Below are 18,663 nucleotides of genomic sequence, written 5' to 3' on the forward strand. Positions count from 1 at the left end.
TGTGTTTCCGTTCCGGATAGAAATATCCGACCCGAGGGCACCTGCGTTGCCAGGTAACGAGGCTTGTCGAATTACCGGCCACGCAGCGTGCCCGAGGGTCGGATTTTTCTTTCTGGAACGGAAACACATGATTGATTTTTTTTCTAGCACACCTTAGATTACATTTTTTGTGAAAAAATACATAGAAAAGTGCATTTTTGTATTTTCACCAAAAAGCGCGTGCGTTGATGTTTACTGACGTCATGATGCGCACTAATTTTTATTCACTGCATACGTCAAGAAGTTCCTTCAGTATCACGTCTTTTAAGGGTTATTTTGTTTTGTTTTGAAGGTATATTTTTGTAAAGTTAATGTTTATGGAACTCATCTGTTGAAATCTCATAATTATGGTTACAAAGAGAGTAAAATAAAAGAAATGAAAAGTATTACGTCACAGCGCGTGACTCATCTGGCATGAGGGGGGATGCCAGATGGAATTTTCCAGCACGGCTGAATTCACCGGGAATACCTATCCGGTGTGCTAGAATACGTATAACTAATTGAACTTTAATGATACATAAAAATCAATTGATGGCTACGTGGCCACAAATGGCAAGGTTCAATATATTTATATTGGAACATTATGTGATACATTACTTCAATATGTATATGAAGAGAGACACAATCTAACGTTTCAAAGTAGTTTTTATGTAATCACCAAACTTGTAAAAGAGCTTTAACTATTATTGAAATCGTCAATGTCACCATTTGTAAACATATTACAAATTAGTTTTTAGTATATTGATTATAGATCAAAAACGCTTTTTTCAAATCGTAATATATCTTTTCTGTTTTATACAAGCACCCATTTTGAAGGATTCCATAGATTGTCTTTCGAACCAAGGCATCTGACATAGGTTTTGAATCAATTGTTTATACTGGTAATATTGCGGACGACCCTGAAATGCCTACACGAAGCACACAAAAGAAAGGCGGTATCCATTGCATTACCGACGCAGGGGAGGGGGTTCATTATATACCCACCGGACTTTATCTCAGATACCTACACACAATGTTTACGGTATTTTGAAGCTCAGAGAAAACACAGAACCAGTATCAAATATCACTAACTAGTCGCAGGAGGACGTTATCCGTAAATAAGGAGATCAGGTACAACTCCAGTGGAATATTTATGCCTTATATGCTCGAACTCCCAGGGACCAGCGAACATACCTCGAGCCTCGGAAATTCGAGCCAAGCGGGAATTCTGACGTTCTGTATAAATAAATCGGTTTTAAAATTCAGTTCGAGCCATCGAGGAATTCAAGCCAAGCGAATTCTGGACAGCGGGGTTCGACTGTTACAGGAGATTACCTTGTTCAGTGAAATGGACATTGAGTCTGATTGTTCTGTTGCGTATTTGGTTTAGTAAAATAGTAATGACATTTAATGCGTTCTAAATTCTGTTCATTTTGATCAAATACATATTCAATTAATAATAGAAAAGTGGCTGTCTTTGTTACACTTGGTATGTTCTTTGACAACAATGTAAACTTAATACAACTATCTTGCTTAATCTGAATCAATAATGCACCAGTTAATTGTAACCACGGCCCCCAGATCCGGGGAATAGCGGGGACTTTGACTTTAGGTACAGCCAAGCCCGGGTAAAATCCCCGCCCTGCGGGACGAACTGCTGGTAAAATCCCCGCCAAATGCCCCGCACCCCAGGGACCCTAGGGAATGCCCATGTCCCCGCTATATTTGTCGCGAAGACAAAACCACCGCATTTACCTGGCACTGCGGGGCCACCGGGAAGGTAAAAACACGGCTCATTTCCCCGGCCATCCCCGGTATATCCCCGGACCTGGGGGGGGGGGGGGCGTGGCTGCAAATGACTGGTGCATAAACATATAGTGGTTAGTGTGGATAATGCAATTGGAAGATTGTGTTGACACTATTTTTTCCAGAAGTTTCAGCCGCAATTGGGGACTCTAATACCTCCACTTTACATTCGGCTTGACAGTTTACGGGTTTAAAACGCGAGGTATGTCTTTGCTCACCTTATGAACACCTGAAATGGTTACACAAAATTTAACGTATATATATTTACCACATAATATGGATTAAAATTGAACTGGATACCTTTAATAGCATTCTCATTATTTATATTACAGTTTACTAAGTATACTAAGTTACTAGTCTGCAAAATAATTCTTACTAGTTCTCATGAAATATACACTCTCTCGTTTTCTACTTTATATTATATATTAAACGAGCTGTAACCGATTCGCCAATATTTGTAAACATTCACTTGTTTTACACAGATTATAAGAAGCACCCTATAGTTGACATCGTTAAAGTTTGCAAGGAGTAGTTAGACTGCGGCCACATGTGTTGTGGGTACAGGTATGAGGCCGAGTGTCCGCCCTGCCTGGGTTCCGATTGCCGCGGTGATGGGGAACAGAACAAGGAGGATATCTGTGTCGTCTGCATGGATATGCTGGGTTCTTCGCCGATCATTCAGGTCAGGCATTTTCTATTAAGACCGTTATTGCACACTCAAGAGAAGGTTCTTGAGATCGTACTTTATACCCCGGTCAAATGAATGTTTATATGTGACGTTTGCTACAAAACGCGACCAGTTCGTAACTCTCATCTTTAATTTGAACTAGTGTCGTGTTTTCGTAAATAGTCGGGGAAGAAACTCGACATCGTGTGCGACACGACTGCTCCTTGAAAAGAAAAAAAAACAATCGCAATTTTCTTACATTACGCTTAGATAATTTGAATCATTTCTAATCATTGATCTCCGGTGCAGATGGACCTGGATTATGATTACTAGTAGTTAAACAACATACCAGTTTTATTATTATTATTTTATAACTAAATTATTTTTAATATTATTTTAAAGTGACACTCTTCAAAATCAATACATTCACATGTAAAACAAACATAAATTTTGAGTGATACACCCTCAACTACTTACTAGATAACGCATTTATGGAAAATATTAATTACTATTAACAATATTATTAACGTGTAATAGAACCATTGTTTTCGACATTTGTTAATCCTTTTGTTATATAAAAACAATTGTATTAAATGTGTTAAATCTTATTTAGGAGTAATAGAGCATCTTTAAGTGTTTGGGAAAACTCGTTCTCATATATCACTCCTTACGTAATTTACCCTACCGATATAAAATAATAGAGTATCATTTCGTACAAACTCGTATCAATAATCGTTCACACACCTATAAGCAGCACCGCCGTTACTAGTAACACATATTTCAAAACCCTACATTATTGCGCTTCTCTGAAATGTCAAATAAGCATCGAAGGAGTTGTTTACAATTATATAAATGTCTGAGCAACAATTACAGACGTATCGCATTATTTTCGATGTTTCATATATTAAAGGGACTGTACTCCGTATGATAAAATAGCGAAAAAAACAAAGAAAATTGTCGAAAACTGACATAAACTTGGCATCGATGTGTACAATGCATTGCAACTTACTAACTGCAGTACCACATAGTTTACTATTTATATAAGTTTAGCAGTTATTTCGTATTTTTCCATTAATTTCACGTTTTAATGTAGGTCTTCTGTTATATTCGATAATACAGTCGAAACTCAACGAAAACTAAACGACATACAAAGCATGACTTACAAAACAAAAAACAACAACAAAAGTATTCGAATTAAAGTTCGTCATAACCAGAACTTCGAGATATCAGGATTCGATATAGCGAGTTTCGACTATGAAATATCTTCAACATTCACATTTTACCGATATTCTTGTTTGAAGACCTTTCACCAACTAAACACGAGAGAAAAGGAACTTTACACCCATCACTGGAGCGGTGTTTCGAGCCGCTCAAAGCTCTTGAGGAACAAGTAAAGAAACTTGCTCTTAAGCAAATGAGAAGGGATGGACTAGAGTTCTCACGACATATCATTCATTCAGAAAGCCGTTTCTTCCATGATCGATTAGGATTTTCATCCAACAGATACAAGGTTTCGGAATGCTTGAGTGCCAAAGGTACACAGTTTCCACCTTAGATTAAAAACCGGTTTTACTTTTATGTGTTTTTCATTAGGTTTGATATTATCATTTGTGCTTAAAGTAATTATTTTTGTTATAAATTCGTACCTCAGCCACTTTCAGGCGTTTGCAAGTACATGTACTGTCCACATTGCAAGAGGAGTTTCCACTGGAACATGGTCATCACTCATCCGCAATTGTCACGTGGTCTACACAAGCGAAAGCAGTTTACTGTGATTTTACATCAAAGTTGCACACCCTGGATTGAACTTTCTCTGTATTTTTACATACATGGACATATATGGACATTGTGTTATACATTTGAACAAAGGTCCTTTCTACGACCAATGACTTCATATTTGCATTTTATTTTATTTTGTTTTCGTTTATTTTGCATCGTGTGTTTGTACGTACCTGTGTTCGGATTGTTCGGCTCTTAGTTTTCTTTGTATTAATGTTCTGTTCAAGTGATGGTGTTATTAATGAAATAAATTAAAATGTTTTATAATGTCCTTATAAACATCGTTATGTTACAACAAAGCAGTGTGGATATGTTAACATCGATATTTTTGTAGGCAAAATTAAACCGTCCAGCAATACGGTCAATGTTACAATATGTGACCAGGCTAGAGGAGGACATCAAAGACAAAGCTTAGCTCAGGTTGAGAAGGGACGGCCTACTTTTTGCGGCGGAAATCAAGAATAGTGACATTCGGAGCTCCTCGGCCATTTTTTTCAAAAACAACCTCGGATGTATTTGGACGGTTTACATACTCAAAAAGTGGTACGTTTAAGTCCGCTGCAAGTAGATCGCGTAGTAATCTTATTTAGCAGATAAACTTTATGACTTAACTCTTGGGAATCTTAATTATGTTTGCAATAAAACCCTTCACTGGCAATCAATTTAAACTGAGATCAATAAATACAACTCTTAAACACTACATTTAATTAATGATATTATTAAAAAAAACGAACTACTTCAACTGATGTACCGGCATACATCCGAGGTTGTTTTCGATAAAATGGCCGAGGAGATCCGAATGGAATAGTAAGAGTCCGTATTTCAACGACCGCGACCGATACCCCTTGGATCGATACTAGTATTACATGTGCGTTTGTAGAAAGGTGATTTTAGCTATCGAGTTTCTCTTCAATTTTCACAGCGGATGTTTGTACAAGCTACAGCAATATCTATACATATAAAATAAATTTGCTTAACAGCACGTTGGTTTATAATCTTAAACTTCTTAAGTATCATAAAATGCTTGTTACTTATCACAAATCTTGACTTATACTGACAATGCAGCACTGTATGTATCGGTCCATTACTTGCATACATACTTTCTTAAAATAAGCCAATTAATGTTTTAAGTACAGTTCTTAGACATATAAAATTTTAAAGCCGTTTTACGTTGGATTTAAAAACAGAGAATGTGTATGTGTTGATCGGGATGAGGATGCTATCTGTGAAAATGCACAGTTAGGCGAATCCTTGAACGAAAGAGGGTAACTGTTTACTGATAGAAATTGCGTGATTGATGCGCGCGTATTTTTACCAGCCCAACTGCTTTCATATCCCAGTTAATGACATCAATCATGTATTTTTTCTTATATTTACACCAATAATTCACTATGTCTTTCTAGAATTGTTAACAAATACTTCATTTCATTAAAAAATACAGTAATATATTCCAACATATTTTGTAAATAGAACGACCCAACCATCACAGGAAACAGTTTATCATGTAACTTCACAATAACGCGGGAAAATGTAATCACTTGTTAGTTGACATTAAAGCTGCACTCTCACAGATTTACCATTTTTCCAATTGTTTTTATTTTTGGTCTTGGAATTAGATTTTTTTTCGTAAATATCTGCTAACCAATGATAAAAGACTGCTGACAAAAGATCAGATCGCAGATCTTCATATTTCCATTCCAAATTTAGTGTTGTATGGCTTAAACCGTAACTAACGGTTTAACAAAAATGCATAAAACATCAATTTTGGGACGGAAATATTTAAAGCTGCGATCTGATCTTTTGTCAGCAGTCTTTTATCACTGGTTTGCAGATATTTACGTAAATATTTGCTCGTTTCAAGGCAAAAAATAAAAAAAGTTGTCAAAACGTTCAATCTGTGAAAGTGCAGCTTTAAATCACATGTAAACGTTAAATTGAAACGCTTATGACAAAAATACGTTTAACAAATCATTACGAACAAGTTGTTTCGTGGCCTGCTGGCACATTACAAACAAACACATGATAAGAACTGTTAACTTAGAAGTCTTTAGATAAAACAACCCTCCAAAATGATCACTTAATAAGCGTTTCTAGTTCTTTATTTTCAGCAACAAACAAATTAATGTTGCAATCAATTTTCTTTTCACAAGTTTGATTATCGCCCGGCAATCAATCCACAGCGCAATCATCATTATCGAGTTAACACAACATCACAGGTGCAATATTTAACAACGCACCGGCTGTCAAAACAAAGTGACACGCGATTCGCGAATTCCTAATACACAAAAACATTTTGACATGTTTGGACAAATATACGTCCGGTTTTGTGAAGTAAAATTACGTTGATAACGAACAAATATGTCCGGTATCCGAATTCCGGTTTTGTAGGGATTATTTTACATTGAAAATAGAAGGGGGAAATCGGGACTCTGAAAAAAGTCCGGTATCCCGTGGATTCCGGTTTAGTGAGTTTCCACTGTACACGTTAACCGTTATCTGTACACGTTGTAACCGTTGTGGTTTTAAACTCATAGAAATTAAGAGTATAAGTTATTGGCGTTTAGAATAAAATTAACTGATTAGAAATCATTATTGTTGTACATGTTAATAAGGTTTGCTAGTTTATTTTTTTTTATTTAGAAAATGTACTTCACGAACCGTTTATAAGGGATCCAGGGATATTCTCAGCATGGTAAGCAGAGACATGTTATTATTCAAAAAATAATCTACTAGCTATTACCATGATAGAGACTGTTGCACGGACTTAGTGTATTGTGTTCTGTGTGGAGCGACAACCTATCAATGGCGTAGCAGTGCTACATGCAGCTATTGAAATTTCCGAAGACGAAGAGTACTCCGAACATCGAAGCTGACTCAAATTGACATCGATAGAACGAACAGGGGCTGCAGCCAGAGGGAATAGTTCGGGCGCAAGGTAAGGTCTTAAGTTACGGCTTAAGACATGTTGCAGTCGATCATGGTTAGCTGAGACGGAGCCACAGATAGCTCCAATCACCAAACGTTGATTGAAGCCACATAGTCACAGACATGTTACGGTTGACCCATTTAACACCGAGAGCATAGCGCTTGACAGTTTCATGGCGTATGCCAATCCACAGAACATTGATACGCAGAATATTATAACCGATATGTTTATACATTGATATGTCGATATGACAAAAAAGTTGTAAAAGGCAATCTGGAAGTTTGTCAGTCGTAAGATATCATAACAGTTCCCAGATTAAGAAATCATTGTAAAAAGACAATCATAGAACGAGTTTGTGAAAGATTGTGATACTACACATGAAAACATTGTAATGCAAAGAATCACTCGTCAGGAGTTGTATCAGTTAATACAATGCATCTTTGTGTGATTTTATAAGATGCTCCCAATCTTCAAAAGGGATGCATTTTTTTGGACGAGCCTCCCCCTCCCCACACACTTTCGAAACTATAAAAACATTTTGACATGTTTGGACAAATATACGTCCGGTTTTGTGAAGTAAAATTACGTTGATAACGAACAAATATGTCCGGTATCCGAATTCCGGTTTTGTAGGGATTATTTTACATTGAAAATAGAAGGGGGAAATCGGGACTCTGAAAAAAGTCCGGTATCCCGTGGATTCCGGTTTAGTGAGTTTCCACTGTACACGTTAACCGTTATCTGTACACGTTGTAACCGTTGTGGTTTTAAACTCATAGAAATTAAGAGTATAAGTTATTGGCGTTTAGAATAAAATTAACTGATTAGAAATCATTATTGTTGTACATGTAAATAAGGTTTGCTAGTTTATTTTTTTTTATTTAGAAAATGTACTTCACGAACCGTTTATAAGGGATCCAGGGATATTCTCAGCATGGTAAGCAGAGACATGTTATTATTCAAAAAATAATCTACTAGCTATTACCATGATAGAGACTGTTGCACGGACTTAGTGTATTGTGTTCTGTGTGGAGCGACAACCTATCAATGGCGTAGCAGTGCTACATGCAGCTATTGAAATTTCCGAAGACGAAGAGTACTCCGAACATCGAAGCTGACTCAAATTGACATCGATAGAACGAACAGGGGCTGCAGCCAGAGGGAATAGTTCGGGCGCAAGGTAAGGTCTTAAGTTACGGCTTAAGACATGTTGCAGTCGATCATGGTTAGCTGAGACGGAGCCACAGATAGCTCCAATCACCAAACGTTGATTGAAGCCACATAGTCACAGACATGTTACGGTTGACCCATTTAACACCGAGAGCATAGCGCTTGACAGTTTCATGGCGTATGCCAATCCACAGAACATTGATACGCAGAATATTATAACCGATATGTTTATACATTGATATGTCGATATGACAAAAAAGTTGTAAAAGGCAATCTGGAAGTTTGTCAGTCGTAAGATATCATAACAGTTCCCAGATTAAGAAATCATTGTAAAAAGACAATCATAGAACGAGTTTGTGAAAGATTGTGATACTACACATGAAAACATTGTAATGCAAAGAATCACTCGTCAGGAGTTGTATCAGTTAATACAATGCATCTTTGTGTGATTTTATAAGATGCTCCCAATCTTCAAAAGGGATGCATTTTTTTGGACGAGCCTCCCCCTCCCCACACACTTTCGAAACTATAAATAAAATTGGTATTTTTAGTGTTTTTATTTTAGGGGAAGGGGGGGGGGGAGGTAGTGGTGACACTCATATTTAAAATCAATACATACACATGTATAACAAAAAAAATGAGTGATACACCTTTAACTTCTTAGTAAATAATGCATTTATGAAAAGTATTAATTACTGATTACAGTATTGTAATCGTGTACTTAAAAAGCTGAAAACGCAAAAAATATTAAATAATTGGTGAGTGCTAAAAGATTAACTATGATCTACTATAGTCTCATACTGTAGATATACCATGTTTTCTGCACCTTTCAAATTATAAACGGTGTCCTTCAAGAACCATTATTTCGACATTTATTCATACTTTGTGGTATATCAAACCAGTTATATTAATTGTGGTAAATAATTTTGGGGGTAAGAGTGCATCTTTAAATGTACATATCAATGTTATATAATTGAACATGGATTTGCCATGTAGCAAACAATCGACCGAGCTAAACTTGTTTTACCAAACTGGATGACCTTGCCTATATCGACAATGATTTCTGAATAGTTCATAAATAAATCAACACGTCATTGTACATCTCATAGTATTCTTAATATAAATCCTTGCAATATTTTCTGAAATGTAATCTGTAATCGATATCGACGTGCAAATTCTATCAATAGAACATGAGTTTTTATCTTGGCATTCATTGAAACATTTTGGCATGAAATTCTGAAAGTAAACTAAATTATTGTTCACGGTATTTCAAAATTTGAGAGGTAACTATTGGATTGTTTGCTCCTGGTCTGAATTCAACACGACTAATTCATTAATATTTAAGAAAAAAAAGCATTACTTATTTTCATCAAATCAGTTTAAACACATATGAAACAAGTAACATCAGTTTTGTTTTAAAAAGATGTTGGTTCATGTTGGGTTTGAAAACACGACAATAAAAATGCTAACAATTAGTAGTTCAGGGCCGGTATTAATAAAACTGCTTAAGTAATTTCTTAACTTAAGTACATTTCTAAAAAGGTTCGTAGTCAAATTAAAAGAATTATTTTACTATGTTTCCAAATAATTGTATGTATTCTGAATCAAAATCAACTAAAATATTAGTATTTCAGATATTATGAAGCGATTAAATCATATGATGATAAGTGAGATGCTAAACTTAAGAAAATGACTTAAGTTCGGAAATTATGAAATATGTTTTATGAATAACGTTCCAGTAAATATAAATAAAAAACAACAACAATGAGGTGTTTTATATTTTGTATTATGCTTTTTGTACGATATGAGGGGTATTTATGTCTTATCACGTATATGAAAGCCGAACAGTCATTTGTGTATGCGTGTCTATACACTAAATAATGAAGAAGCACTTCACACTTGGGAACCTAGTGCTGATTGTTTGTAAAACAGTTGCAAACAAGAAGATAACGAAGGTGCAAGAGATAAATATTAAGAGAGCTATGAGGACGAGTCGTGTGGCAAAATTAAAATCCGTGCTGTATTCTGGTATTCCGGAATCCCAAGGGTTGGTAATGTTGGAATAATCCTCTGAAATAAATAATTCATAACATAGCTAGTATAATTGCTGAAATTAGACTGTTTTAGATTCACGGCAGTATGTGAAACTGCGTTTGTTATGTAGCTAAGATAAACAAGGTGAAAACACGTATTAATTACAATGTCATTTAACACCGTTTCAAATACATGAATAGGGAAACTTTAAATACGAACTTCAATTCATTTCACTTTCGTTCCTTTTCTTCCGTTTGAAAATAGCGCATAGTTGGTATCATACGGATTTCTTTATTCGACATGTAGTCAATGAATCGCGTGAATCAATTAAGACAATGCGTTACATGTATATAGTCATCAGTAAATTTGGTTTAGAGTATACATGTACATACCTTCTTTTAACCTACACACTCGATTCTGCAGTGGAGTACAAAGCGATACTTCTTCTTCATGTTCTTTGCAAACTGAGCAGAATTTACACCCAAAACTTTCTCCGTCTAACGAATAAGTTCCTTTAGGACAGGTTTTACACCTTGTATCTTTATAAGGCAAACACTGTCTTCTTATAAACTGACCTCGTTCACACTCAGTGCAGTTCCGGCAAATTCCTCCGCGTTTGTCACTAAAAGAAGTCCCAATTTCACATGGTTTACAAGACCTGTTGGTAGTCTTGGAACACGGCAAATGCTCCGTGTATCCTTTAGGACATACGAAACACTTTCTGCACTTTCCACTTCCATTTGTATCCTTGTGATAGTATTGTCCTGTTTGGCAACTGTCCTTCCGAGAACCAGCATATAATCTAAGCTGTGGGTACTGAAATCATTAAAACGCATCATGTTATTCTGAATAACACATGTTCAATGAGTTCAATTTGGCATAAAACCTGTCTCACATTTTACATCAATATTATGACAAAATTGAGGTTTAAAGTTGCTAAAAAATCAATTAATACTTACAGGCAAAACTCCCATAACGTAATGACTTTGCAGCAAAGAAATCAAAATAATGAAGTTATGCTGAAACACGTAGGCTGTCAAATAATGCTTTCGAACTCTCATACTGATTTTCTAAAACTGACAGCATTTCCCCTTCAACAATTCAAAACGAAAGTAGGGAAGGATTTTCGAAACTCGCTTATCGTCATATGAGAATTATTCAATAACATGTTTATTTTACATCAAAGCAACGATAATCCTTTAATCCGTTAATTATGACATCAAATCTATTATAATTCCATCTGAGACCTTTAAGCTGCACTCTCACAGATTGATTGTTTTGAGAATTAAAAAATATGTCTTTGAATGAGCCAATTTTTGTGTAGATTTTCTGGAAACAAGTAAAATAAGACTGCTGACAAAAACCAGATCGCAGTTTTTATATTAACGTCTGAAAATAGATTTTTATGGCTAAAGGCGTTATTAACGCTTTAACGCTGGCAGTTTACCAGACAATATGTACTATTGTGAGTAATTTTATATGACTTAATTAAAGGCACGGATCCCAGAATCAGCTAATTCTAAGACAAAAAAATAAAAGAAGGTCAACAGCGCCAATTTCTGAGAGTACAGCTTTAACACGGCGTTCAAAAACAGATTGCCGTTGTGTAATAAGAGGCGTATCTAATGCGATTTTTTTATTATGAGACACATGACTCGTATATGTATGATAAGAGACATATGACTCGTATATGTATGATACGAGACATATGACTCGTATATGTATGATACGAGACAGATGACTCGTATATGTATGATACGAGGCATATGACTCGTATATGTATGATACGAGACATATGACTCGTATATGTATGAAACGAGACATATGACTCGTATATGTATGATACGAGACATATGACTCGTATATGTATGATACGAGACATATGACTCGTATATGTATGAAACGAGACATATGACTCGTATATGTATGAAACGAGACATATGACTCGTATATGTATGATACGAGACATATGACTCGTATATGTATGATACGAGACATATGACTCGTATATGTATGAAACGAGACATATGACTCGTATATGTATGATACGAGACATATGACAGACATATGACTCGTATTTGTATGCTATTTCATCATACGCCATTGACACTCATTATGGGGAAGTTTTGTTAATAGGTATTATAATAATGCGCATAGTTTCCTTCTACATATATACAGAAATTGTGTTTCGCTGACCGACTAACTATCAATTTCTGGAAACATAAAAATAATTCCGGTTTTAATTAATGTTGAAAATAACAATAGCATGACCGTCATACGGTTTTTTTCCTGAAAAACAGATGAGAAGATGTTCTGGCGAAGTTGTTCTGGCGAAGTTAAATTGTTCATAATAAATATAGAACCAGCTAACACAGCTAGAATTTACGTTTCAATGGATCTAATGATCCCTCACAGCTTTTATGTTGGCCACATGTTTTTATTTGATCATTCTACGTACATGTATTTAAAACAAATACTTAACGGCAATTCGAGGGATAAAAGCAAAAAGGTTATAATTTCTTCTTTATTTAATATCACTTAGAACCTTTTCGCATTCACCCCTCGAATTTGTAGATACCCATTTTAATGGAAACATCGTTAAATTTTCAATAACGTTCTTGCGTCAGCATGTAGCATTTTGTGTTAGGTTTTAAAGAAGATAAAACTAATGCAATTACATTTGAAAAAGTATAATGAAATTGAGTACACAACCAGACGACAATTTTAAAATAATTACAAGCCCCCTGTTGAAGCTTAAGCCGTTTTTCTATATAGTGCAAGTTTACTAAATAAGTGCACTGTTGACGAAGTGCATTTGCTTGTTAAAGCCGCAATTCAATTTTAATCGCTCCCTAGATTACATGGGAATGGAAACTAAAATCAAAGTGAAAGTAAAGGTATGATTCCAAACCAAATACGAAAACCTTGTCCACATTGTCAATGAGTTTCTAAACATTTATAAAGAAATTAACACACCAGCACAGTGCTGGAATTATAGATATAAATCAATGCAATGTTTTCAGAAATTATAAATGACATTCAATTCTGGAAGAATGCGGGCAATTTAACACTTATTTCGAACTAGCAATGATTCCTAACCAAGTAACGTTGTGTTATATGAAATATTTTTGACAACTTAATTACTACTTAGCACATTCCAAATTAGGTGGATTAGTTTATTTGAAAGGGGGAAGTCAATATATAAACGATCCAATGATCTAGAGGGCGCATATGGCCGCTTGTTCGTGCAACATATCGCAAGGAATGATTCACATTGATTTTACAAGGCAATTTAGACATCGTGTCCAATCGTTACAAAGTTGAAGAACACACAATTGATGGAGAAAAACTAAGAGATCCGGTTAGTCAGCATCGCAAGCGTTATCAGAGTTACAACTACGCAAACATCATCGACAGAACGATCCTAAACGCCTGCCTGAGTCGTTCGGTTGGGAAAAAACACAAAGAAACCAAGCATAACTTTCAATTTTATTTATGCAGTTCAGACTTAACACGCATGACTAATGCATTATAATACATTATTTCCACATGGAAAATGTTATGGGTCATTGACTTGTCGTGGACAAAACATGGTATGTACTCTTAAAACTAAGTTTAACATAAAAATCGCTTAAGCAAAGTACAAATCTTGCAGAATGATTATCAGAAATAAAATTCACTAAAGCCCTTTCCCTTATACCGCACGTTATTACAAAACAGTAACCGTAAAACGTTCGTGTATAATCTGAAAAAGAAATTGTCTCGGTTGATAGCGTTGTATTTCTTCAATTCTTTACTTCAGGTTATGCTAATTAACCTTGCCCATTAGGAGATGGGTCACTTGCGGTTAATAATAATTTCTGGAAATTATTGGGCTCAACTCTTGAGTGAATATCACTACGTTACCTTTCATCCAGGGCCTTCATCATTTTTACCCACGCTAATATTATACATATATCGATCTAAAGATATTGCTGAACATAAAACGCAGGGATATAGAGAACATCCCGGAAATAGCCAAACTAGTAAAAACCCATATTCGGGCCGCAAAAAAAACCTTATCTATTTTTAAGGTTTCGACGTCGTTCTGTTAAACAAAGAGCGCATTGATACAAACAAATGGGTTAAAACGGACATTAAAAAAAAGTTCTTCTGAATTTTTGGTCTAAAGCGAAGATCTAAGGACAAACATACACTTTGCAAGCTATTTCAAGAGCTCTTACGCTAAGTAACTGATACAGTTTTGTGTTGCAAATTACAAATCTAAGGGATACCAGTGCATTGAAAGTGAGCACTTGTTAGTACAAATCATTTATAGTAGTACATTTTATGCGGATAGGTTGTTGCAAAAAAACTGTAGTTTTTTTAATCAGTTGAAATTTTGTAATCATATTTATGAGATTCAATGTGCACTGTATTATATTCCATTTAGTTTCACTGCTGATTTTTTAAGTAAGTTTTCTGGCTAACAGCTAAACCGTATTTTAACGTTCATTAATATATTTATTTTTAAATTTGGTACTTATGATATTGTTAAATCTAAATTTACATAACGTTATTAATTAAGTTGATTTTCAAGATTAACTCTTTATCCCTGAAAGTATTGAACAAAAGTTGCATGATAGCATGTTTTCAGTCAAAAGCAAAAATCTAATAAAACTGAATTTTACAGATGCAGCATTCCATCTCTATAAACTGTAAACATTCCATGCATTTCAAGACGATGAAAAAAATTATAAATCGCATAAAGCTTTAGCATGGGTTTTGAGTCATACACAGAGTGAAATGAAATATTTGTAAATAGGTGAAAGCATGATATTATTCGTTTTCGTTTGAGAGAGCACTCAACAAAATGTGTTTTCATATCAGTTATCTTATAAAATGGTTCTTCTAGACGTCAATGTTTCATTTTTTTTGGCTTTGTTCTATATAACAAATCATATATGAATGATATCTGTTTACAATACTTACTTGTTTGTTTAACGTTATATGCTTGATACCTCATTCGTCCGGAATCTATCATTCGAAGATCTACCTTCTAGCATGGTGTATGGTGTCGCTCAGTGTGAACTACATAAATAACAACGCATCCAGAATATGTGTGCCAAACTTGTTCTCAACCGCTTTAGGCGTGATAGTCCAAAACAGGCATTATATGACCTGCACTGGTTACCCATAAAGGCAAGAATTAATTTTAAAATTCTCACTTATATGTATAACTGTTCCGTTGGAAATGCTCCTCCATACCTTATTGAACTTTTGTCTAGAAAAAAATCAAAACGCACAGTACGATCCTCAAAATCATCAATAGGATGCTATGTTGTGCCTTTAAATAAGAAAAAGACCTTCAGTGACAGAAGTTTTAGAACTATTGGCCCTAAGCTTTGGAATGAACTGCCTCTGAGCCTTAGACAAAGTGATTCAGTAAACATATTCAAGAAAAATTTGAAAACCTATCTTTTCAAAGATTATTATGCATTGTTTTAAAATGTATACCCATGAACTATTTACCAATATATTGATGAGCTGTTGTCTGTTTACACGATGGTGAATACCCATCATGTTGTAAATAATTTATATACTATTCATTGAACTATGTATATTGTGTACTGTGTGCTAATATTCGTGATTTTTTTTCATTGATTACTGGTTATTTAATTCTTGTGTCTGTATTGCTGTATTGCTTTTATTATCTTATAATTCATTATTGTACAACGCCATTGAATATGTATTTATATGTAGAAATAGGCGTTTAAGCAAATAAACAAGTTTCAAGTTTCAAGTTTCAAGCATAATTGACACTGATAGTTTATCTATCATTTATTAACGCATACACGTTAAAAGAACGTTGATATATAAATAAGTATACATTACGAAAAGCACGCACATGTTTGAACAGACAAATAATATTCATAAAAATACATCATAGTTAGCCACACAGGAATGAAAACAATAATTCTATATGAAAATATTATATTGCATTTATGTGTTTCATTATATATATATAATTTACAATTAACCAGCAAACCATTATGCCCTGAAACTTCACTCACGAATAAACTTCGGAAGCTCTTGGAAACACCAGACATTTCAATTATTCATTGATCCACCATGGAAAACAATATTTTAACTTGAATATTTAGTACGTGGTTTCTTTTTCGAATATGACAATGAGGAACTATTCCATGAAATAAGCAGGCTATTAACAAGGACTGTGTTTAACATCAACAGGATAGGCCACACGTCAAAGAACACAGATTTTACAGAGCGTCGTCTGATACCGGTTTGCAAAATGACGGTATGTTTGTAACGTCCAAGCGAGAAGGACAATTAAGAAGGTAAATGAAATCGCCGTGCAAGTGGCAACCAGGACCAATCGGGTATGGGTGTTAAATTCAACATTGTCTTCAACTTCTGTCTCTGTCCATATCACTTCAGATTGTGCGGAGTCTATTTGATTATCTGAAAAGAAAATTCTAAAAAAGGTAATCCCATACATGCGATGTACGTTGTAATTTTTATTTTAAAATTAAAATAAGTTCAAGACAATATTGACATGAAATAAAAAAAAAATAATTGCGTTCAACATTATTAAATCTTCTCTATTCCTCATTGGTTTTCAAGCACTTTTATATTGTGTTTAAAAATTAGAATCGCTTGAAAATACTTTTCAACTTTATACCTTTAACTATGAGTAAACTTCAGATATCAATGTTTAATTGGGTGCAATGAAGCTTTGCACATTTAATTATACACATTTTTTTTATTTCTAACCTTCGTCCCAAACAATTAATCCAGCAACTATGTACATGTATGACATTGTATTAAAATTCAATTCTTCAAAATACAAATACAGCTCTTCTACTACAGCTACGTCTTGAATTCTTACCGTCCGTGCATACTCGATCGTTTTCCGTTGTGCAAGGTAAAATCTCGTCCTGAATTTCGCTGCATATTTTACAATATTTACATCCCCATCGAGTTCCATCAACAGAGAAGGTTCCTTCAGGACATTTGCGGCATTTAGTGTCTTTAGAAGGTAAGCATGGTCTTCTTACGAAGAAACCTTTGTCACAAGCTGTGCAGTTATTGCAAACACCGTTTCTTCTATCATTAAATGTCCCTGGTGGACAAAGTTGGCACCTGGTATTCTGGTACTTACTACATGGTGACACTTCAACATATCCCTTAGCACAGGGTCGACACTTCTTGCATCGTCCACTGCTATTAATGTTGGCGTTAAGGTATTTCCCTGGGCCGCACGTAGACAGAGGTTTTACAATTTTAATCAAATATGGGATCTGAAGAAAAAAGTGGTTTATGTTATTTTTATTTGCACGATTTTGTATTGCATTTCCTAATACATAATTGTTTCTTATTATTCTAGATTTTTCTGTATGGTAGGTTCAATATCAAAAATTCACCTAGTCAAGTTTTATGTTCATATTTTATATTTACGGTTAAATGCCGTATATGTATTAGCAATAAGGCGGCTTATACCATGTAAATTTATTTTAGTGCAAAAGTTCGTAACATATGCACTACGTCGATTTGGTGTATATTTGCTTAGAATTTATTTTAATGAACTTGTCTTATAAAATAGCGAGCGAAAACATGAAGTAGAAGCGCGGTCTTAGGTTAAGAAGCAGCGCGGTCTTAGGTTAAGAAGCAGCGCGGTCTTAAGTTAAGGAGCAGCGCGGTCTTAGATCAAGAAGCAAATATTTTGTTTTAAAGATTCCAATCAAAGTAAATTACAAAATGGCATTTCGAAGCATAGAACAGACACTTACATTAATATGAAAACTGTACAAATCTTAATTTTGTCCAAAAAAATGAGTAAAATATTATACAAACCGGCTCGACCAGATCCACCATCGAAACTTGAAAACTTAGCATAACCAAACAGTTTATTGTAACAATAAACCTGCCAAGCATCTTCATCTTAAGTTATATTGAGATCTCCCAGAACGTCCATTTTGCACAGTTGTGAAAAATATAACGCACAGAAAATGTTATTCAAGCATAGTCCAACATAAACGTAAGATAAAACTGGTTTTTAATATAATAAATGTGTATTAAATATCATTGACCTACAATACATATCGCAATAGATATGTTTTTGTATTGTGTATATTGATAATTAAACTTAAACAGGTAAATCTTATGTGAATGTTTTACTGATATTGATGTGACGCTTCATTGAAACGTATAAACCATAAACACTTCCTTAACATAAAGGAATAAATTTAACAATAATGTGCAG

The 18,663-nt window shown here is 34.7% G+C and overlaps 2 protein-coding genes across 2 annotated transcripts; both read right to left on the reverse strand.

The window, feature by feature from the left end:
* Positions 1–10,135: 10,135 nt before the first annotated feature.
* LOC128209570 (tumor necrosis factor receptor superfamily member 16-like) lies at positions 10,136–11,597 on the reverse strand. The gene is made up of 3 exons (XM_052913653.1): positions 11,360–11,597; positions 10,793–11,216; positions 10,136–10,436 (listed from the first exon to the last, which is right to left on the reverse strand). Exons 1-3 carry the CDS (start codon positions 11,459–11,461, stop codon positions 10,240–10,242), a joined length of 723 nt encoding a protein of 240 aa, XP_052769613.1. The 5' UTR covers positions 11,462–11,597; the 3' UTR covers positions 10,136–10,239.
* A 4,616-nt stretch (positions 11,598–16,213) lies between these two features.
* Positions 16,214–18,559, reverse strand: LOC128209848 (tumor necrosis factor receptor superfamily member 21-like). The gene is made up of 3 exons (XM_052914095.1): positions 18,255–18,559; positions 17,290–17,701; positions 16,214–16,862 (listed from the first exon to the last, which is right to left on the reverse strand). The coding sequence occupies exons 1-3, from the start codon at positions 18,339–18,341 to the stop codon at positions 16,645–16,647; spliced, it is 717 nt and encodes a 238-aa protein (XP_052770055.1). The 5' UTR covers positions 18,342–18,559; the 3' UTR covers positions 16,214–16,644.
* Between the last annotated feature and the right edge of the window lie 104 nt (positions 18,560–18,663).

This window comes from Mya arenaria, chromosome 11, assembly GCF_026914265.1.
Source record: "Mya arenaria isolate MELC-2E11 chromosome 11, ASM2691426v1".
NCBI classification, from domain to species: domain Eukaryota; kingdom Metazoa; phylum Mollusca; class Bivalvia; order Myida; family Myidae; genus Mya; species Mya arenaria.